Consider the following 24183-nt stretch of genomic DNA (forward strand, 5'->3'; position numbering starts at 1 on the left):
CATGATCAGTGATGTTCCACAAGGGTCAGTGCTGGGACCTCCATTGTTTGTTTACTCCCGACAAGTTGAATTGAATTGAATTGGCTTTATTATTTCCATCCTTCACACACGAGGAGTAAAAATCTTTATGTCTCTGTCTAAATGTGCAATTTATATTAATTTGTAACAATTAGTATGTACAACAGGACAGTCAATATAACATAGAAATACAATTATATCAGAGTGAATTAATCAGTCTGATGGCCCGGTGGAAGAAGCTGCCCCAGAACATGTTGGTCCTGGCTTTTATGCTGTGGTACCGTTTCCCGGATGGTAGCAACTTAACGGTTTGTGGTTGGGGTGACTCAGGTTGCCAGTGATCCTTCAGGCCCTTTTTACACATCTGTCTTTGTAAATGTCCTGAATAGTGGGAAGTTCACATCTACAGATGCCCTGGGTTGTCCACACCACTCTCTGCAGAGTCCTGTGATTGAGGGAAGTACAGTTCCCATACCAGACAGTGATGCAGCCAGTCAGGATGCTCTCAATTGTACCCCCGTAGAAAGTTCTTAGGATCTGGGGCCATTACCAACTTCTTCAACCATCTGAGGTGAAAGAGGTGCTGTTGTGTTTTTTTCACCACAGTCGGTATGTACAGACCACGTGAGATCCTCGGTGATGTTTATGCCGAGGAACTTAAAGCTGTTCACCCTCTCAACCCCAGATCCATTGATGTCTACAGCGGCTAACCTGTCTCCATTCCTCCTCTAGTCCACAACCAGCTCCTTTGTTTTTGCGAAATTGAGAGAGAGAGGTTGTTTTGTTGACACCACTGAGTCAGGGTGATGCCTCATTATTACTAGAGATTAGGCCAATCAGTGTAACATAGAAACATAGAAACATAGAAAATAGGTGCAGGAGTAGGCCATTCAGCCCTTCGAGCCTGCACCGCCATTTATTATGATCATGGCTGATCATCCAACTCAGAACCCTGCCCCAGCCTTCCCTCCATACCCCCTGACCCCCGTAGCCACAAGGGCCATATCTAACTCCCTCTTAAATATAGCCAATGAACTGACCTCAACTGCTTCCTGTGGCAGAGAATTCCACAGATTCACCACTCCTTGTGTGAAGAAGTTTTTCCTAATCTCGGTCCTAAAAGGCTTCCCCTTTATCCTCAAACTGTGACCCCTCGTTCTGGACTTCCCCAACATCGGGAACAATCTTCCTGCATCTAGCCTGTCCAATCCCTTTAGGATTGTATACGTTTCAATCAGATCCCCCCTCAATCTTCTAAATTCCAATGAGTACAAGCCCAGTTCATCCAGTCTTTCTTCATATGAAAGTCCTGCCATCCCAGGAATCAATCTGGTGAACCTTCTTTGTACTCCCTCTATGGCAAGGATGTCTTTCCTCAGATTAGGGGACCAAAACTGCACACAATACTCCAGGTGTGGTCTCACCAAGGCCTTGTACAACTGCAGTAGTACCTCCCCGCTCCTGTACTCGAATCCTCTAGCTATAAATGCCAGCATACCATTCGCCTTTTTCACCGCCTGCTGCACCTGCATGCCCACTTTCAATGACTGGTGTATAATGACACCTAGGTCTCGTTGCACCTCCCCTTTTCCTAATCGGCCACCATTCAGATAATAATCTGTTTTCTGTGTAGTGTCATCAGCAAATTTAATTAGCAGATTGGAGCTGTGGGTGGTGACACAGTCAGGGGTTTACAAAGAGTAAAGCATTGCACTTTGGGAGGTCAAATGAAAGGAGAAAGTATACAGTTAGTGGTAGGCCTCTCTACAGCGTAGTAGTGCAGAGAGTTTTGGGGTCCAAGTCCATAGTTCAATGAAAGAGGGTACTCAAGTGGAAAAGGCAGTAATTATCCGCAGCTTAATGTGAAAAAGACTAAGGAGCTGGTGGTAGACCTGAGGAGAGCTAAGGTACCGGTGACCCCTGTTTCCATCCAGGGGGTCAGTGTGGACATGGTGGAGGATTACAGATACCTGGGGATACGAATTGACAATAAACTAGACTGGTCAAAAACACTGAGGCTGTCTACAAGAAGGGTCAGAGCTGTCTCTATTTCCTGAGGAGACTGAGGTCCTTTAACATCTGCCGGACGATGCTGAGGATGTTCTACGAGTCTGTGGTGGCCAGTGCTATCATGTTTGCTGTTGTGTGCTGGGGCAGCAGGCTGAGGGTAGCAGACACCAACAGAATCAACAAACTTATTCATAAGGCCAGTGATGTTGTGGGGATGGAACTGGACTCTCTGACTGTGGTGTCTGAAAAGAGGATGCTGTCCAAGTTGCATGCCATCTTGGATAATGTCTCCCATCCACTACATAATGCACTGGTTGGGCACAGGAGTACATTCAGCCAGAGACTCATTCCACCGAGATGCAACACTGAGCATCATAGGAAGTCATTCCTGCCTGTGGCCATCAAACTTTACAACTCCTCCCTTGGAGGGTCAGACACCCTGAGCCAATAGGCGGGTCCTGGACATTTCATAATTTACTGGCATAAGTTACATATTACTATTTAACTGTTTATGGTTTTATTACTATTTATTATTTATGGTGCAACTGTAACAAAAACCGATTTCCCCCGGAATCAATAAAGTATGACTATGACTATGACTATTAAAAAGATAGTGAAGGATGCCTGCCTTCTTTGGTAGGGGTGTTGAGTTTAAGAGTTACAAAGTCATGCTGCAACTTTATGAAACTTTAGTCAGTCTGCACTTGCTGTGTTGCATGCAGTTCTGGGCACCCCATTCGAGGAAGGGTATGGATTCTGTGGAAAGAGAAGAGGTTTACCAGAATGCTGTCTGGATTAGAGAGTATGAGTAATAAGGAAAGGTTTGATTAAATTTAAATTGTTCTTCCAAAATCAATGAAGTATGTCTGTCTATCTATCTATCTACCTATCTATCAAAAGCATCAGTGGTTGAGGGAAGTATTGATAGAGATTTTTAAAATTATGAGAAATGCAGTTAGTGTAAACAATCAGAATCACTTCTGGGATAGAAATGTCAATGGGGTTAATGGGGAGAAGTTTAAAGGTGACATAAAGAACAAGTGTTTTATGCAGAGTAGTGGGTGCCTGAAATGTTTGCCAGGTGATTGTGGAGGCAGGCAGTTTGGTAGAGTTTAAGAGGCTTCTAGATTGACACATGAATATATAGGTAATGGAGCAATGTGGATGATAAACAGGAAGAGGACATTTCATATAAATTGGCATTAAAACTGGCACTACATTGTAGAGCGAAGAATCCGCTAGTGTTGTTCTGTACAGAGTTCTGTGTTCTATTAGATACTGAAGCTTACTGCAGCTAACACAAAGGCTTTGTGGGGAAGGAGTTCAGTCCAAGGTCCTGCCACCATTAAACATGGAATGGCCCTGTCATGTGTAACAGCTCCTCAAACACTTGAAGTGTGTTTTGTTGAGAGGCCCCATGAGTGGCACTGTTGCTTTGTCAATGAAATGCATTAACTTGACGACAGTGAATGAGACGAATCGGAAGTGAGGAAGTCAAGGCCCATTGACCGGGGCCTAGTCTTCAAGAGTCTGTGTGAAAGTTGAAGCCCAGTGTCTGCATCAATTGGAGGCTGGAACTAGTCGCCTATCCCAGGATTAAAGGACTGCGTATCTACATGGGTGGTTGGGGAGGAGGACTGGGGCTGTTATTACTGTTGCTCTTAGTTGCTTGTTGTGTTCTGCGTTGTTTTGCCGAGCATTGTGGGCATTGTATAATTGGCACTGGAATGTGCGTGGCGACATTTGCGGGCTGCCCCCAGCACACACTGGGGTGTTGGTCGTTGACGTGAATGACGCACTTCACTGTATGTTTTGATGCACACGTGAAAAATAAACTTGAATCTTGAATCCTGTATTGACTTGCTGACACTGCGGATGTAAGGAAGGCCAGGTACTGAATTGTATTTCCTGGAGGTTTATTTTTGAATTAAAATAAAGGTATTAGGCTTTGTAATGATGTTGCTAAAACCACCAGATTATCATAAAAACGTAACTGCTTAACCAATGACCTCCAGGCCTGAAAATCCCTGCCTCAGCTAGTGTGTGACACCAGTCCTTCAGCAGTGTGGTTGACCTTTAAACTGTTCTCTAAAATTGCCAAGCAAGGCAGTCAGTAGTGTTAAACAGCTGCATTAAAACATTTCATTTTCATTCCTCATGATTTTCATAGAAGTCCGGTGTTGCCCCAGTTAAGAACTACTGCTGTCATGAACCGGGTTTGTAAGTGAGGAAAGAATGAGAGATATACAGGACAAGGAATTTATGCCGTGTGATAGTGAGTTTTTGCTTTCCTAATGGTCCACAATTTCTTAGTATACCAGATTTATTCATAATCTATCCCATTTACCATAATCGAGGTTGTTTTCTTTAAATTTAAAATACTCAAACGTCTCCAGCTGCAAGGGAGGAAATTAATGCAGACTCAACCTTCGACCCCGTTCAAACAGTATGTACATCTTCTCTTCGGTGTTTATTTACTTTTCTATTTATCTCCAGAGGACGAAAATAACTCCCAGGCTACCCGAAGGTTCCGATCAGCGCAGTGAACAGCGAGCAGGCACCTGGGACACCGATCGTAGAATGATTGCGTGGCGGAAAAGGGGAGCGGGACAGTAGGAAGGGCTGGGGAATAAGTGCTGCGGCCGAGCGGGTGTGACCAGGACTCTTTCCCGTATTCGCCATGAGCTAAACGGGGCGGGTCCAAGGTCTCCGATCCGCGCCTAAGAAACCACCAGTTAGCGCCGCGGGGTAAGTAAGGGATTTTTGTTTAATGAATGTGAGTGCGCGGTAGCTAGCGACTCGAGTACCATAATGCATTCAGAAAATTGGACTGAGTTTGGTGAGGGGGGGGGGAGAGAGAGAGAGAGAGAGATAGATAGATAGATAGATAGATAAGTGCATATAGGCGGGATTTAGAATTTACATATCCCCCGCGTTTAACAGAAAGCATAACTAGGCAATGCAGAATTGTGCTCTGGTGCACACGGAAATTACCCATGTTCGGTTTCCCGCGCTGCTGCAAAAGGCAAACCAGAGTCAACGTTACTGCTCTGTTGAGAGGCGACTGGTGATTACATGCACTCGTTGGAAACTTTTGAATTTTCTGACAGTATTGTACGAGACTTTGACCTATGCAGGCATAAAACACCAAATTACGCCTAAGTAACAGTGATTCGAAGCGCCGTAAGATTATAAAATAATTATAGCTTTTGCCGAAATAAATGACGTTGCAGAAGAGCGAGCGTTTATACTCCGGTATTATATATCAAGTAAGGCTTTTTAAGTGAAATAAGTCCGAGTCGAACTGGACCATCCCCCTCCCATCCATGTATTTATCCAAACTTCAATGTCGCAATCGAACCCACTTTCATCATTTCCGCTGGCTGCTCGCTGCACATTCGCAGTCGCACCACCTTCTGACTGAAGTTTCTCTTCGGGGTCTTCTTTAACATTTCGTCTTTCATCCTGAACCTATGACCTCTACTTCTGGTCTCACCCAACCTCGGTGGGAAGCGCCTTGTCTGCATTTACCTTATCTACACCTCATAATTTTGTATACCTCTCTCCTCATTTTCCTACACTCAAGGGAAAAAAATGCCTAACCTTTCCCTATATTTAGGCCCTCAAGTCCCAGCAACATTTTGTAAAATTTCTCTGTAGTCTTTCAGACTTAATATCTTGCTAGAAGATAGGTGACCAGAACTTCATAAAACATTCCATCAACTAACTAGCAACCCACATTCTAGCCAATTAACCTTCCAGCCCACAGATCTTTGAAATGTGAGAGGAAATCAGAACAGGCAGAGGATATCCACAATTTCAGACTTAGATAGGTTAGGAAAACGGGCAAAGAAGTGGCAGATTGAATATAGTGTCAGGAACTTTGGTAGAAGAACTGAAAAGGTTGACTATTTTCTTAATGAAGAGAAAATACAAAACAAAACTAAGGTGCAAGGGGACTTGGGAGTCCTGTGGGATTCCCTAAAGGTTAATTTGCAGATTTTGTCAGTGAGGTAGGCAAATGCGATGTTTGCTTTCATTTTGAGAGAACTAGAGCATAAAAGCAAGGATGTAGGGTTGAGACTTTATAAAGCACTGGTGAGGCCTCACTTGGAGTATTGTGAGCATTTTGGGACCCTTGTCGTAGGATGTGCTGAAACTGGAGAGGGTCCAAAGGAGAGTCACGAAACTGATTCCAGGATTGAATGGCTTGTCATAGGAGGAGCTTTTGACAGCTCTGGGCCTCTATTCACTGGAATTCAGAAGAATGAGGGGTGACTTCATTGAAACCTATCAAAAGGTGAAAGGCCTTGCTGGAGTGGAGGTGTTTCCTGTGGTGGGAGAGTCTATCACCAAAGGACACAGCCTCAGATGAGGAAAAATTTCTTTACCCAGAGAGTGGTGAATCTGCCGAATTTATTGCCACAAGCAGCTGTGGAGGCCAAATCTTTATGTGTACTTAAAGCAGAGGTTGATAGATTTTTGATTGGTCAGCGAGTGAAAGGATGTGGAGGGAGGGAAGGCAGGAGACTGGGGGTGAGAAGGAAAATGGATCAGCCATGATGAAATGGCAGAGCAGGCTCGATGGGCCGAATAGTCTAATTTTGCTCCTATATCTTATGGTCTTATCCATGTACCTGTCCCAGTGCCTTATAAAAGTTGTTAATGTACCTGCCTCAACCACTTCCTGGGCAGCTCATTCCATGTACTTCCTGAGTGAAAACATTGCCTCTCGGGTTCCTATCAAATATCTACTCTCCCACCTTAATCCTATGCGTTCTAGTTCATGATTTCCTCAACCCTGTGAAAAAGACTTTGCATTCACTCTGACTCTGACCTTTATAGTCAGAAACAGTTTTAATATCGCTGGCATATGTTGTGGAATTTGTTGTTCGGTGGCAGCAGTACATTCTACCGCATAATAAAAACTATGAATTACATTAAGAAGTGTGTATTTTTCAGTTAATTAAAATAAGTAGTGCAAGAATGTAGTGAGGTAGTGTTCATGGGTTCAATGTCTATTCTGAAATCTGTTGGCAGAGGGGAGGAAGCTGTTCCTGAATCGTTGAGTGTGTGTCTTCAGGCTCCTGTACCTCCTCCCTGATAGTAGCAATGAGAAGACACCATGTCCTTGGTGATGGGAATCCTTAATGTTGGATGCTGCTTTTTTTGAGGCGTTGCGCCTAGATTCTGGGGAGGTTGGTGCCCATGATGGAGCTGACTGAATTTATAACTTCCTGCAGCTTATTTCGATCTTGTGCAGTTCCCCCCCACACACACACCATTATCAGATGTTGATGCAGTCAGTCAGAATGCTCCACACAATACACCTGTAGAGATTTGTGAGTGACTTTGGTGACATACCAAATTTCTTCAAACTCTCGATGAAATATAGCTGTTCTTCTATGTCATCTATGCTCCAATCAAAAAAGTCCCAACCTGCTCAACTTCCCTCCATAACTCAGTAAGTAGAGTCCAGGTAACATCCTAGTAAATCTCCTCTACACTTTTTCCAACTTCTTGGCATTTTTCCTCTTATCAGGATGGCCAAAACCGAACACGCTATTCCAAATACGGCCCCACTGACGTCTTGACCAGCTGCAACACCCAAAGCCAAAAGCTTTCTTGACAGCCCTGACGACCTGCAATGCCACTTTCAGTGAACGATTCACTTCTACAGCTTGATTCCTCAGTACAACACTCCATAGGGTCCTACCATTCACCGCAAAAGTTCTACTCTCGTTAGTCTTCCTAACTGATTGATTGGGAACAACTCATAAGTGCTTATCCCAGAGAAAGAAATATCTTTACCAATTATTTTTAGCATCTGAGCTGAAAGTCTCACGGTGGAATCTGTTACATTCCACGTGAGACTTTCAGCTCAGATAGCCATTGCCTAACATTTTGCCGCAAAGACTTGTGTATTTAATTTTCAGTAATATTTAAATAAATGTTATATGTATAAATACATGAATTGCATAGGTCATCACACTACCATGTGATGCACGTGTGCCTTGCTTAAAGTGAAAGTACAGGCTAAGACTCACATCATTTCGGACTCCCATCTTTTCCCATCAATTAGTATAATATTTTGAAGTTGCAAAACATAGCAGCAGCTGTGAGATAGTTTAAATGTGGGAGGGACCATGATTAAAATTTAAGGTGTTAAATTTAAGATGTTAATTGAGTATGTACTGGTATATTTGGTTACTCTTTTAAGCAGTTAGGAAAAGTATATCAAGTAACCAGAGGAATTATATGGTTTTCTTTTATTCCCAACAAATCTTTTGTCTGCAGGTTTAATGGAGACCTGTGATTGAATGCTAACTTTCTTTAATAGGACCAGTAGGAATACTATTGAAAATGGACAGCAGCAGTGACAATCTCACACAGGAAATTGTGCCGTGCCTTTTCATCAGCGTCCGTCATCCAGGAAAAAAGGAAGAAGAAGAAGATGTTTTCAGCTTTATAAAGTTTAATGAGCCACAAAAGTACGAAGCTCATGAGATGGTGACTGTGGGCAGGAAGAACACTTGCAGCATTCAGCTAAACCATGGAAGAGTTTCCAGGTTGCAGTTTCAGATTCAGGCGTTTCTCACCGCTCACAGCTCAGAACTTCAGTTTGAGTTAAAAAACCTAAGTAACAGGTTTGCACTCTCTATCAATGGTCGTAAACTGAGCTACCTAGAAAAACAGCTGCTGCCTTCAAAATCTGTACTGCAGTTTACTGATTTTCAATTTTACTTGGAACAAGTAGGAGGTGATTCAGTATCCAAGTTTGAAGTTGTGATTAAGAAGGACTCCCCTTCATTTTCTCAGGTGACAGACAACAAGTATCTTTTTCAGACTGTAATGTCTTCTCCTAATTTTCAGCACGATCCACGGGAACCAATGGAAGTTGGTGAAGATCTTGACCAATACATGTTTTTATAACAGGATACTGGTCACTTTGCCTTGCTGGACAAAACTCCAAAACTCCAGGAAACAAAGTTGAATAAAAACAATAGCGAGATGTAGCTTTATATAAGGGATAAGGGATCCAACCTGAAGATAACAAAGTGCATATAATTAATGTTATGGCAACATAATTTAAAACCTGATAAATTTACTGTTTAAATTTATAAGATATATATCTCTTGAGATAAGCTGTTTCATATTTGCTCAGTAAGTAAAATAAGAATCCTAATGTGTAAGTCATAATCACTAAGCCATTAACCACTGTTCTGTTGAGCCATGATAACTTACTTGGACTGCCTTGTATGTTGTACCATGTACGTGAATTTTAGTTTTCATTTGTCGTCCTTTCAGTAGAACTTACCCTACATTTACCTGTATGATCTTTTAATGTTACAATATACTTTTATCAGTTTCATCAAACTTTATATAAAGTTAAGAAAAGCAACAAAATATGTATTAGAGGCAATCTTTACTAAGTGGCACACTATTTTGATCAGGCAACTTGTTTTGAGTACTGTGTTCTATTCTATTCATGAAAAGATAGGGGAGAATTGAGCAGTGAGGAAAGATGTAAGAACAGCCACAAGATAAATCCTTGGTGTTTAAGACCGTAAGACATAGGAGCAGAATTAGGCCATATGGCCCATCGAGTCTGCTCCACCATCTGGTCATGGCTGATTCAATTCCCTCTGAACTTTCAGAAAGCCTTTGATAAAGTCCCACATAGGAGATTAGTGGGCAAAATTAGGGCACATGGTATTGGGGGCAGAGTACTGACATGGATTGAAAATTGGCTGGCTGACAGGAAACAAAGAGTAGCGATTAACGGGTCCCTTTCGGAATCGCAGGCGCTGACAGGTGGGGTACTGCAGGGCTCAGTGCTGAGGCTGGGGCTGCAGCTGTTTACAATATACATTAATGATTTAGATGAAGGGATTAGCAAATTTGCAGATGACACAAAGCTGGGTGGCAGTGTGAAATGTGAGGAGGATGTTATGAGAACGCAGGGTGACTTGGACAGGCTGGGTGAGTGGGCGGATGCATGGCAGATGCAGTTTAATGTGGATAAATGTGAGGTTATCCACTTTGGTAAGAACAGGAAGGCAGATTATTACCTAAATGGAGTCAAGTTTGGAAAAGGGATAGTATAACGAGATCTAGGTGTTCTTGTAGATCAGTCACTGAAAGCAAGCATGCAAGTACAGCAGGCAGTGAAGAAAGCTAATGGCATGCTGGCCTTCATAACAAGGGGAATTGAGTATAGGAGCAAAGAGGTCCTTCTGCAGCTGTACAGGGCCCTGGTGAGACCACACCTGGAGTATTGTGTACAGTTTTGGTCTCCAAATTTGAGGAAGGACATTCTTGCTATTGAGGGAGTGCAGCGTAGGTTCACAAGGTTAATTCCCGGGATGGCGGGACTGTCATATGTTGAAAGATTGGAGCGATTGGGCTTGTATACGCTGGAATTTAGAAGGATGAGAGGGGATCTGATAGAAACATACAAGATTATTAAGGGATTGGACACGCTGGAGGCAGGAAGCATGTTCCCGCTGATGGGTGAGTCCAGAACCAGAGGCCACAGTTTAAGAATAAGTGGTAGACCATTTAGAACGGAGTTGAGGAAAAACTTATTCACCCAGAGAATGGTGGATATGTGGAATGCTCTGCCCCAGAAGGCAGTGGAGGCCAAATCTCTGGATGTTTTCAAGAAAGAGATGGATAGAGCTCTTAAAGATAGCGGAATCAAAGGTTATGGGGATAAGGCAGGAACTGGATACTGATTGTGGATGATCAGCCATGATCACAGTGAATGGTGGTGCTGACTCGAAGGGTTGAATGGCCTACTCCTGCACCTATTGTCTATTGAACTGTATTCTCCTGCCCTATGCCCTGTAACCTTTCTCACCCTGACTTATCAAGAGCCTATCAACCTCTGCCTTAAGTACACCCTATGATCTGGCCTCCATAGCCACCTGTGGCAATCAATTAGAGTCATATAAAGGCGTAGCAAAGAAACAGTCCCTTTGGCCCATATAGTCCATGCTAAACTATTTAAACTGCCTGCTCCCATCGACCTGCGCTGGGACCATAGACCTCCATAGCCCTACCATCCATGTATGTACCTATCCAAACTTCTGTTAAACCTTGAAATTGAGCTCGCATGCACCCTTGCACCACTTGTAGTTCATTCCACACTCTCGTGCTCCTCTAAGTGAAGAAGTATTCCATCATGTTCCCCTTAAGCTGTTCACCTTTCACCCTTAACCCATGACCTCTAGTTCCAGTCCTATCCAACTTCAGTGGAAAAAGCCTGCTTGCATTTACACTATATATACCCCTCATAATCAAATCTCCCCTCAATCTTATATGTTCCAAGGAATAAAGTCCTAACCTATGAATCTTTCCTTATATCTCAGCTCCTCCAGTCCTGGCAACATTGCTGTAAATTTTTTCTGTACTCTTTCAACCATACAAATAGTCATAGTCACAGTCATACTTTATTGATCCCAGGGGGAAATTGGTTTTCGTTACAGTTGCACCATAAATAATAAATAGTAATAGAACCATAAATAGTTAAATAGTAATATGTAAATTATGCCAGTAAATTATGAAGTAAGTCCAGGACCAGCCTAACGGCTCAGGGTGTCTGACCCTCCAAGGGAGGAGTTGTAAACTTTGATGGCCACAGGCAGGAATGACTTCCTATGATACTCTGTGCTGCATCTTGGAAGATGCTGTTGATCTCCAAGTTCTTGAGTTAAAACTGCCGTCATGTAGCCAGGCTTCTTGTTGACATACAGGGTTTCCCTATTCAGGTGCAGTCCTTAGTACCACCTTCAAAGTTTGAAAAGCTTCCATATCTTCTTCATTAAGAGTCACATAGTCATCGGAGTGCTTGCTGCCTTTCAGCAGACTGGAGAGGGGTCGAGCAATTTCAGCATATGAATCAACCCATCCTCTGTTGTAGTTGCACAAACCCAGAAATGATCGAAGTTGCTGGACTGATTTTACTGATTTAATAGCCTTCGCACAATCTTCAGTGATTTCCTGTTTGGCTTGGGAAATTTTCTGTCCTAAATAAATCACTTCCTCTTGTTGCAGTCAATCGCTTTCTGCTAATCAATCTGTATTGGGGATTGTCATTCCAACCATGCCTTAATTATTTCCCAAATGGCAGGTAAATCCTGTGTGTCCTCTCCTATACTATCCTCAATTTGCTGGGTCAACTGGTTTATTTGCTGAGTTGTTAGCATTGTAGCTAAAGTTACAATGTCATCATATGGATGCAATTTGTATCTATAAGTAGTGTTAATTGAAGTTCAGCCCAAGTCTTTAAGCTTCATTTTGTTAGGATGTGAAACTTCCCTGGACTACTTAGCATTTTTTTCTGGATATGGCAGTTGATGATAAACTTTTTGTCTCCTTTCATAATCTCCTTCATCAGTCTTGCATTTTTTCACTCTCTTAGTTTTTGCTGGGGCAAGTCTTGCCATGGCTGCCCAACCAATTACCTCATTACTGTCATCATCACTTGAGCCACAAGGGGCTTCTGCTGAGTCAGTAACACTTTGCAGTTTCTTGGATTTCTCAAGGTGTCACTGTTTCTGGTGACTAATCAGTTTTGGCTGCCTTTCAACACGATTAACATCGCCCATTGGGTTGACTGTACTACTCACCGAAGGTCTTTCCTACACAGCACGGATTTGCCTCACCTCATTTTACAACTATACATATTGCGCTTTGATACAAACATACTTTGCATGCTTTTCTCTCACCTGCTCCATTAATGCAGAGATCTGCTATTTAGATTTTTTTAATTGTCTTTTTTCTCTTCTTCCAACTGGTCAGTTAAATCATTCACTTGCTGACGCAGTCCACAGGTTTGATTCTCTATTTGGTGCGTTTGCATTTTGATGCATCTATCTGAACTTGCAGTTCATTACTCTCAGACTTTTGTAGCACTGTTAAGGCTGCTAGAGTCCCAGCTGCCTTATTAGTTCCCATCCACAACTTTCTGAACTTATTACATATAATTTCAACATCACTTATAAGCCAATCCTCTCTGGGCAGAATTGAAAGAATATTTCTTCCTTATTTCTTTACTAGTAATAGTGGACAAATTTTCAAAATGTTTGGAAGCCATCCCAGCAAGAAAAGCTACTGCCACAAACAGAGCCAAAACTCTGATTAGGGACTATATTCCTAGGTGGGAATTATGTCGACTGATGAACATTGAATGGTCTTTTCATTGCCTGCATCATCCAGAGTCATCAAGACAAGTTGGAAGAATAAATGGCATCATCAAATAACGGCTGACTAGGTGTCATGGGGAAGGAGTACCATGCCCTAATGCTTTTCCTTTGGTTTTATGCAGCATTAGGGCAACTCCAAACAAGAAAACAAAACTGAGTCCACTTGAAGTGGTGACTGGGTGACCCACCAGGAGCTCTTAATCTCAGATAGGCTGATATACATGTTATGTCAGATAGTTTGGTTGATTATTGTACAAAAATGACGCAAGCCATTTAGTCTGCTTCTCAATAGGCTTCTACTGCTTGGAGTGGTCCATCGGAAGGAGGACACACCTTGATTCCTTGCAAGTGGGTTCTGGTCAAGAAAATGCATAAGGATCCCTTGAAATCTTGGTGGGAAGGTCCTTACCAAGTAGTGTTAATTACCAATTCAGAAGTTAAGACCATAAGACATAGGAGCAGAATTAGGCCATCTGGCCCATTGAGTCTGCACTGCCATTCAATCACGGCTGATCCTTTTTTATATCTCCTCCTCAACCCCAGTTCCTGGCCTTCTCCACGTAACCTTTGACCCCATGTCCAATCAAGAACTTATCAATCTCTGCCTTAAATACACCCAATAACCTGGCCTCCACAGCTGCATGTGGCAACAAATTCCACAAATTAACCACCCTTCAGCTAGAGAAATTACTCCGCATCTCTGTTTTGAAAGGGCTCCCTTCTATCCTGAGGCCCCTCTATCTATCCTGAAGTTAAGGTAGAAAGTAAAATTAAGTGGATACATGCCAGCCACTGCAAGCAAGCTAAAGTGTTTCCAGATTAAGACAAGTACTGTGGGAAGACTTCAAGCAGGAATATAATTATTGGACATTATGGACTTTACTCTGATGCTTGTTATATTTTTGCCTGTTTCACTTACTCATGAAATGACTTGTATAAGCATTAACAAATGTATCCAATCATGATGCAGTACTATAAATGCTTTTTAAGAAGTAGTTCTTGATTACTCTGTAACGTAGATACTGAAAGTTTTTCTAGCTCTGAATTTTCAGATGTGATTCTGCCAGGGTCCCTTACAGAATCAAAAGGGGAAACTGCTGGAATCCACTGTTTTTAAAATACTTTTTATAAGATATTAGATGAATTAATATACGACGAAAGTCCTAGTTTAATCATAATTTGTACTTTTTTTTTAACAAACTCATGTATTTTTCACAGTATGTTGTGGTTTGGCCCCACTTACTGACAGAAAGCAGTATAGCAGTTACATAATGGTTTATCACCTTTCTCATTTTTCATTGGCTAAATGTTGGCGCATTACTCACGTGATATAATTGTGCAACCATTGATTGGTCTATTCTTATCTAAGGAATTTCTGTTAGCTGGATTATAAATGGTGATGGATTTTTCAGAGGCGTCTTCTTCTCTTTGTCTCCTTCATCTTTCCTATTCATTGAATCACTGCTCTACTTCTCAGCTCTTAGTTTCAAATGTCTATCTTTGTTAAAACTTTGAAATAAACATAATTAATAATAAAAACTCCTAAGAACCCTAAGGATTAGAAAAATATCAGAGATCCGACATTGACTTATACTCTAAATAATAGTATTCCAGATATTCACCCACCCTCTTGCGAAAGATATTCTTCCTCATCACTGTTCTAAAATGGCGTCTGTCATTTCTGAGGTTGTGTCATCTGGTCCTAGACTCCCCCACTCTAGGAAACATCCTATTCACACCCACTCTATCTAGGGCTTTCAACATTCAATAGATTTCAATGAAGGTCCCCTTCGTTCTTCCTGTAATGCCCTGGTTCATATTTTTACTGTTATGCTGTGTGTATTTCATTTAGCAGTTCTGTAAGAGCAGTCTGATCGGCTTTCAGCCTGTTTGGGTTATTGTTGAAGATAAGGGATGATGTGAAATGTGTGCCATCCAATTAGAATGGTAGTCATTCAACTTTGAGCTGAGTCATTCAACTTTGGGGACTCCCCAGTATTGGGAGGTTGGAAAAAGAGGTTGATAGAGAAGATGTTGAAGCTGGAAGATGTCTTTACTACTGCATGTTTGATGTGGGTTGTTCCAAGAGTACTCGCCACACTATCCAGGTAACGGAGGACACCCGGGTCAGAAAAGGTCGTGGCGACTGACACCTGCAGAGGTGGAAGACATTCAGCAACATCTGCGGAAGCTGGGATTATCACTGAGTCCAGAAGTCCCTATGCGTCCCCAATAGTGGTGGCCAGGAAGAAGAATGGGAAGATACGGATGTGTGTGGGCTTTTGGACTCTGAACAAGCGTATAGTCCCGACCAGTATACTGTCCCATGAATCGAGGACGCGCTGGCCTGCCTGAGTTGTGCGAAGTGGTTCATTGTGCTGGACTTGAATGGGTAATATCAGATCCCCATGAATGAGGATGACAGAGAGAAGACTGCATTCATTTGTCCACTGGGATTCTTCCAGTTTGAAAGTATGCCCCATGGCATATCCGGAGCCTCTGCAACTTTCCAGCGAGTCATGGAGAAAATGGTGGGGGATATGAACTTGCTTGAAGTATTGGTGCACCTGGAAGATCTCACAGTGTTCAGATCCACCTTGGAGGAACATGAAGTGACACTACTGAAGGTGCTGGTCTGCCTGAAAGCTGAAGGGTTAAAACTTTCCCTGGACAAGTGCCTGTTCCGCTAGATGGCTGTCAGCTATGTTGGGCACATAGTCTCATCAAATGGAGTAGCTAAAGATCCATCTAAGATAGAGGCGGTGACCACACGGCCAAGGCCCCAGACAGTGAGTGCCTTGCACTCATTCCTTGGATTCTGTGGTTACTACTGGAGGTTCGTGAAGAACTAGTCTAAGTGAATCACCCATTAAATTTTGTTCTGTGTGGTTACCCTCCCTTGGGGAAGAAAGGGAGGACAAAAGGAGAGGATAGTAAAAATTATCTTAGCCCTTCGGAGCCTTTTGGACCAAGGTGGGATGCAAAACGTGAAGAGGCCTTTCAATCACTGAAGGAGCTGCTGACACAAGCACCTGTGCTGGCTTTTTCAGACCCCCGATGCCTTATGTATTGCATACAGATGCCAGCAGAGAGGACTTAGGGGGTGTTTTGTACCAGGATCAGGGCACAGGGTTAAGACTTGTCGCATTTGTCAGCCGGAGTCTGTCATTCTCTGGGCGAAACTACCCCACAAACAAACTGGAATTCCTGGCGTTGAAATGGGCTGTGGTGGATAAGCTAATTGACTATTTATATGGTGCCAGGTTCGAGGTGAGGACGGACAACAATCCATTGACTTGTACCCTGACCTCAGCAAAGTTGGATGCCATAGGTCATCAGTGGTTGGCGGTGTTGTCTGCCTGAAGTACCAGCTGGGAAGACAGAGCATTGATGCCGATGCTTTGTCCCGATGTGCACGTGAAGGGCTGGACAGGGACAGAGAGTGGGAGAGCGTTCGTGCTCCTGGAGTCAAAGCCATGTGCCAGTTTCCCATCACAGGGAAGGCAGAGGGAAGGCAAGGGCAGGATTGATCATTTGATGGTGCCATTCCACAAGCTTGCTGCAACCTGACTTCTCTGAAGACAAAGCAGTTGCCAGAATTGAGCCCTGGGGTAGTGGCAGCTGCTCAGCGAGGTGGCCCGTGTATTGGTACTGTTTGGTCAGTGGTTGCGAAAGGGGACATTGCCCAAGCAGACAAGATGAAACACTCTGTGATGTCTCTACTACGCCAAATGACCCAGATTGGAGCTGAGGAACCAGATCCTATACAGGGTCACGTTGCCTACGGACCGGGCTCGGCGTTCCCTGCTGGTTCTGCCTGAGAAGTATCGGAGGATTGTGTTGACGTCACTTCATGATGATTCTGGCCATTTGGGGGTTGACAAGACCTATGGATTGATCAGAAATCAGTTTTACTGGCCTTGAATGAAACCAGAGGTTGAGGAGTACTGCAAGTCATGCATTCGATGTGTACGGAGGAAGACACTGCCACGAGGGCTGCTCCGTTGTCCCATCTGCAGAGTGCAGGGGCCCCTTGACCTGGTGTGTATAGATTTCCTGTCAATAGAGCCAGATGCCAGCAACATGGCAAATTTCTTGGTCAAATCACTACACCAAATACGCACAAGCCTTCCCTACCAAGGATCAGAGGGCGTCCACAGTGACCAAAGTGTTACGGGAGAAGTATTTCATTTATTATGGCCTCTTCGGGCAGATACATAGCAATCAGGGACAGGATTTCGAGAGTAGGCTCATACATGAGTTACTGAGTATGCGTGGAGTCAAGAAGTCGAGAATTACACCTTATCACCCACAGGGTGATGCCCAGCCAGAGGGGTTCAGTCGGACCTTGCTAGGCACACTCAGCAAAAAGAACAAGTGGAGTCAACATATTGGACATCTGATCCACTGCTAGAGACAAGTCAAGTCAAATTTATTGTCATTTCGACCATAAGCTGCTGGTACAGTACACAGTAAAAATGAAACAACATTCCTCCAGGACCATGATGCTACATGAAACAACACAAAACTACACTAGACTATGTGAGACAGCACAAGGCTACACCAGACTACGTAAAACAAGCACAAAAACTGCACTCGACTATAGACCTGCACAGGACTACATAAAGTGCACAGAACAGTGCAGGGCAGTACAAAAATTAATAAACAAGACAATAGGCACAGTAGAGGACAAATTACAGTATAATAATAAATGATATAGATGTCAGTCTAGACACAACTGTACACAGATGAAGCTACTGGGTGCTCACCGTATTATCTGATGTTTGGACACGAGGCGAGGTTGCCCATTGACCTCTGTTTTGGAACAGGAGAAGAAGATCTACCACTGAAGGCTTATCTGAAATATGTGTCTGATATGAGAAGGGAGCTGAAAAAGGCTTATGAATTAGCTGAGGTCTTGGCTACTAAGCAGAATCAAGGAAATAAGAGGAGGTATGATCAAAAGGTTAGGTTCTCCCAATTCATGCCTGGAGACCGAGTCCTCATAAAGAATTTGGGGCTACCTGGGAAGCATAAGTTGGCTAACTGCTGGGCGGCTACGCCCTATGAGGTGGAGAGTCAGATGTCAAACGTACCAGTTTTCCGGGTGAAACCAGAGGATGGGACTGGGCCTGTCAAGATTCTCCATTGGAATCAAGAGGTGCATGTTGACCCAGAGCCTGACCTGGAGCCTACATCTAGTAAGAGGACTCTGTGGCGATGCAGGATGACTGAAGGACCAGCAGCAGGAAAGATTAAACTGGCCCCTGTCCCAGAATGGGATACTGACTCAGAGGATGAGGGAATGGGTGTGTGGTATATGCTGCCTTTCACCAACTCCCCAGTAATTGAGGAAGAGATTCCCAACCCTTCTCACACGGAGGCAGGTGAAATGGGAGGACTAGCAGTGTACAGGCAGGCATGCAGCTGGACCATGAAGAGGGGGGGCTGGACTCTAACTGGGAATGAAGCTGAGCTCAGCCAAGTGGCAGAGGGATCTGAGTTGCCGGAAGGCACAAGTAATAGACAGGGGGAGGCCTCGCCATGTAGACCAGAAGTATCCCAAGGAATGTCTGAAACTGAAGACGTAGATGATGGGATGAGGAGGTCTCAAAGAGTCAGGAAACCCCCAGATAGGCTGGCCTATGTAGCACCGGGGGAACAGAGTGTTACGACTATCCCCCTAGTGAGATATGTCACTACCATTTACAAATGGATTGGAGGTTCTGGCATCATGAATTTCCTTTGAAATCATTATTATTAATGATGGGATCACAAATTATTTACAAGTCATGAGGGCATGGTTATTTTAGTGGGGGGAGAGTGTAATGCCCTGGTTCATATTTTTACTGTTATGCTGTAGGAATTTCATTTAGCAGCTCTGTAAGAGCAGTCTGCTTTGCTGTCAGCCTGTTTGGGTTATTGTTGAAGATAAGGGATGACAATAGGATGGTAGAATTAGGGGGAGGTTTTCTCGGTGAGGGACACGAAGGTTGGTCTTGGGGTTTTTTTTTGGTTCGGCAGGAGCTAAAGGGAAAAGACGCTGGGGAGAACTGGGTCATAGGATACAACCCGGTGGGAGACCCATTTGTTCGAGGTGGATTGCGAGTGGCGTTTGGAAAGTGGTGTGTGCTGTCGCACAGACCGAGGCCCCAGCGCGTGAGTGACTGACAAGTTCAAGATGAGCTCCAACTTGTGCACATTTGACTTTAATTAAAATGGGCCCTTTTAACCCTTTAGTTAAGATTCATAGATATAATTCTTTTAATCGTATGCAGTGTACTGTCTGTTGTTTTGTGGCTCTAATTTGTAACAGGGTAGCAGATGACACAGTATCCACACAAACTGGGGTTTGGAGCTAGAGAGCCAGCTCAATCTCACGGGTTTGGCATAACCGGAGAGTGTTTTCCCTAGACTTACGCAGCCAAGGAAACCAGGGGGTTTCATTCTAAATTCCAGCAAGAACAGGGTCAGAGCCATCAAACGCCCCTCATATGATAAGCCTTTCACTCCAGAAACCATTGTTGTGACTCTCCATTGAAACCTCTCCAATGTCAATACATCCTTTTTCAGATGAGGGGCCCAAAACTACTCACAATATTCCAAGTGAGGCTTCACTAATACCTGATAAAGACTCAGCATTACGTCTTTGTTCTTACACTCTAGTCCTCTCGAAATGAATGCTAACATTGCATTTCCCTTCCTCACCACCAACTCAACCTGCAATTTAACCCTAAAGAAATACTACACAAGGACTCCTGAGTCCATTTGCTATGTTGCTCCATGATGTGAACCAGCTGGGGGGTTAAAATCCACTTAATTCCTTTTTGAACAAGTCCATCACTCATTTGTGAATGATTCCACTTCTCAATGGCTTCTTGCAACTCACGCACAGTTCCAACAAAAGCTGAGCATTAAGTGATATTCTCTGAAAAGTCACGCCACCATCAAACACAACATGAAGTTTCCCTTTTCTAGGGTGACAAACACCATGATATGGAATAGACCAGACTTTCACATCACTGTGATCCTGATGCACTGCTGGCACTCTTTTGGTATAACCTATAGGGATGACATCCTTCATGAAAACTGTGTAGTCAGTGTGAAATGACAAGTCCTTCTTAAACCTCTCCCTTAGATTTAGAGCATGCTGTTCAGCAACCTTCCTATTATTTGTCATGTTAACCTTCTTCTTTCTCAAAGGTGAACTAATCTGGTTGTGACCATCCACCAGTCTTGCAGAATTTGCAATAAGCTCCATGAACTTGTGATCTTCTCTTGACAGACCAGGTTGTTCATCCTGGGTGCATCCAGGGAAATCTGCCTTAAACTGCTGGTGGCAATGCTCATCCAAGTTCAAAACTTAGGATTTGTTAATTGTCAGCTCTGGCTGTGCACAGTCTTTCCATCACAATGGTCTCCTTTCAGTGGTTCATCCACAGTCCAACCCAACATCGTTCTGATTGCATAGGGTCCATCGTTAACACTGTGAATCACTTGCAATGTCTCCAATGCTTTGGGCACATTTGTCTCTAGCAGCAGTTTAATTTCTGTGTCAATCTCTGGCAAAGGGACATGATTCAGGTGAGACCATCTGCGGAGATCTCTCTGTCATGGCATGTTCCCTTTGTGGACAGGCATACTTTCTTGTCTATAGATTTTAGGTAGTTCACAACAGTTTTCACCATCTAAGCCAGCCAGGTCCAATCCTTGACCCATGGTGTGTTAGAAAATGTCTATCCTTTTTCCTGTGAGGTAGAACTTGTTCATGAGGCTCACTGTACAGTACACTGCTGTACTTCCTTGATCTAGGAAAGCATAACTAACCACTGTCTTGTTACCCTTCTTAGACTTCACTTGTACTGGAACTATGGGAAGTTTACAATCACGATTGCCAATCCCCGTAAGACCATTGGATACCAGAACACTACCCACTGCTGTGTCTGATTCTTTCATAGCTTGTTTTGATTCAGCACTCTTTTCATCAGAGTGAACATGAAGTATGCTGGGATGCTTGCCACTGCGTACATTGCATGGAAGACACTTTCTGCAATCTTTGCTGATGTGTCCTGTACACAAACTGCCAAAGCAGACACCATTTTCCTTTAGGAAGGCCATCTTCTCACTCTGAGCTCTTTTCTCCAGCTGACAGAAAGAATCCAATGTGAGTTCACCCTCACAGAGCAGACAAGACCATTTCCCTTCCACTAGTTCCAGATTCAGTTCTAGCTTTACTTCTCAGTGGCCACAGTAGTGGCTAAGCTGCTTCCTTTAGCCTTAGAATGAAGTTGTGACTTAGTTTTGTTCACATCTTTGCTTATTGCAGATGATGTGGCATCCTATGTATTCCCAAATAACGGGTCTGTAGCAATCTATATTTGCCTTTCAATAAAATCAACAATGTCAGTGAAAGTAATCTTACAGTTGTGTCATTCTTGCAGTTCACAGACTGCATCCTCCATTTATCCCTGAGAATATACAGCAGTTTTTTTTATGGCAATCATCATATTAGCAGGCATGTCCAACTTGAGTATGTACTGCACTTCTTCCATGACATTGCGACAGCCTCTAAGGAAAAGACTGTAGTCCGGAAAAACTTTTACATCTTTGGATTTGGTAGGTACTCGAGAAAGAGCCTTTTGATGCAGGCTGAAGCAATTTTCTGTTCAAGACCAAAATGTTCCAGTAGTAAAGCCTTAACTTTTACATGTCCTTTCTTCGGGTCAACCTGCTAGCAACATGTCTGGCAACACTTCACTTGTGAGTCTGATGGGGTCACCTATTGCACCTGGTGCTCCCGGTGCGGCCTCCTTTACATCGGTGAAACCTGACGCAGATTGGGGGACCGCTTTGTCGAGCACCTCCGCTCCATCCGCCACAACAGACAGGATCTCCTCGTTGCCACCCACTTCAACTCTGCTTCCCATTCCCATTTGGATATGTCCATACATGGCCTCCTCTACTGCCATGATGAGGCTAAACTCAGACTGGAGGAGCAACACCTCATATACCATCTAGGTAGTCTCCGGCCCCTTGGCATGAACATAGAATTCTCCAGCTTCCGGTAATTCCCTTCCCCTATCCCTATTTCACTCTGCCCCCTCCCCCAGCTGCCTATCATCTCCCTCATGGTTCTGCCTCTTTCTACTACCCATTGTGCTTTCCCCTATTCCTTCTTCACCTTTCCTGCCTATCCCCTCCCTGCTTCCCCTCCCCCATCCTTTTATCCTTCCCCTTACTGGTTTTTCACCTGGAACCTACCAGCCTTCTCCTTCCCACCCTCCCCCCACCTTCTTTATAGGGCCTCTGCCCCTTCCCCCTTCAGTCCTGACGAAGGGTTCCGGCCCGAAACGTTGACTGATCATTTCCACGGATGCTGCCCAACCTGCTGAGTTCCTCCAGCATGTTGTGAGTGTTAACGAGTCTAGAGCGACCTTTAGTGTACTGTTCAAAGATATAGAGGCAGCCACTATAGCTGTCAGTCTTGCCTTCAACATCTTTTTCGAAAGCCTTCATGAATGCATGATATTACAATGGGTTGCCATCGAAAATTTGAATCTCTATTTTAGGTCAAGATGAGATGCATTGTAGTTGTTCCAAAAAGGTTGTTATTTCATTTAACTTCCACATAATATTGTTCTGACATCTATCATCTGAAACAAGACTATTTCCATGCTGTAAGTGAATGGTCCCATGAGCCCTTTGAACCGTTGGATATGACATAGATACAGAGTGCCTCCTTCGTGCGGGCTGAGAGTAACACCCTGAGCGAACTCTTGGGGGTATTGTTCATGTTTCACAGACACTTGAGTAACAAATGAATCAACATTGACGTTGAGTGTGTTGGGTTTTCTCTGTGCTTTATCAATATAGGGACTCACACCGCAGGACTGTCCTGCTGGAGCACTTTTAGCGCTCGCCACACTTGAAGTCCTTAGCACATTAATTTTAGCCGCCTGTGCGATAGTTTCTTCCTGCAATTTAAGGTCCTTCCTTTTCCATAGCACTTCCTCTTGCTACTCCAGCACGTCTGTCGTTCAATAATTGTTGCCGTGTGATAATGCAGCTAACAGCCTCTGATTTAATGCCTACAGAGGAGGTATTGGATACAGAAGATGCTGTGCCTGCAGGAAAACTTAAAGCACTGACATTGCTTTACATTGCGTCTACGTCATCCTGTTGATCATCTGCTATGTGCGTGGTCAACACATGCCTTGAAATTTGAGAAACATCGTCTGATGGAAAGTGAGACACATATTTACTTGTTGCAGCAATGTGACCTTCAATGGAACATGTTTGGGTCATTCATTTTTTAACGCCCCCTATGCATGCACTAAGTCATCCGATGTTTGAAAAACATTGGATCTGTGTTCCTGCTCAACCTTGGGAAGTAATGAGATCAACATGTGCTGTTGCTTAGCAACAGCTTCACGGAGTCCAGTCAAGTCCGCAAGAGGAGATTGCACGTGTAACGCATTTTCCTTATTTCCCATAAGATCCTTAATTGATGGTATTAGAAATTTATTTTTTGTTTTATATCCCTTTCGAAGACTTTTGGTTCTACCCGCTAAAGCTTTTGAAGAAAGTTTAATTTCTCTTTTGCCAGCTCCGATGTGAGGGTCGCTGCTGTCAGTCCCGTGCTTCCAATCGCTCATGTTACTTTCTCCTTTTTGCAGCTCTCGCAATTAACTCTTTGTTCAGCCGCAGCACCGGTGATATTCGATTCAATAAATGTAGGCACAAACAAGCACTCCATGCATTCACAGTGCTTAAACCAGACAGGACAAACAGCCTTTAATTCAAACGCCAGCATCTGGAATATTTCAGCACTTCAATAAAACAAAGAGAAGAACACCCCCCCCCACCCCCCAGGCAAACACCAGACGAATGAGTAACGGTCCTCAATAATCAGGCAGTGCAGACCATTCAAATCTGTAATCAGCCC

The 24183-nt window shown here is 43.7% G+C and overlaps 1 protein-coding gene across 3 annotated transcripts; it reads left to right on the top strand.

Annotated features, from left to right (window-relative positions):
• The first annotated feature begins 4666 nt into the window (after positions 1–4666).
• LOC140200493 (TRAF-interacting protein with FHA domain-containing protein A-like) lies at positions 4667–14547 on the top strand. Of its 3 annotated transcripts, none has more exons than XM_072263899.1 (2): positions 4667–4776; positions 8369–14547. In XM_072263899.1, the coding sequence occupies exon 2, from the start codon at positions 8392–8394 to the stop codon at positions 8959–8961; it is 570 nt and encodes a 189-aa protein (XP_072120000.1). In that variant the 5' UTR covers positions 4667–4776; positions 8369–8391; the 3' UTR covers positions 8962–14547. The 3 variants fall into 3 exon arrangements, with proteins under 3 accessions (XP_072120000.1, XP_072120001.1, XP_072120002.1); XM_072263900.1 differs by having other exon boundaries at positions 4753–4776; positions 8326–14547; XM_072263901.1 differs by lacking the exon at positions 4667–4776 and adding an exon at positions 5268–5297.
• Positions 14548–24183: the final 9636 nt, after the last annotated feature.

This window comes from Mobula birostris, chromosome 7, assembly GCF_030028105.1.
Source record: "Mobula birostris isolate sMobBir1 chromosome 7, sMobBir1.hap1, whole genome shotgun sequence".
NCBI lineage: Eukaryota > Metazoa > Chordata > Chondrichthyes > Myliobatiformes > Myliobatidae > Mobula > Mobula birostris.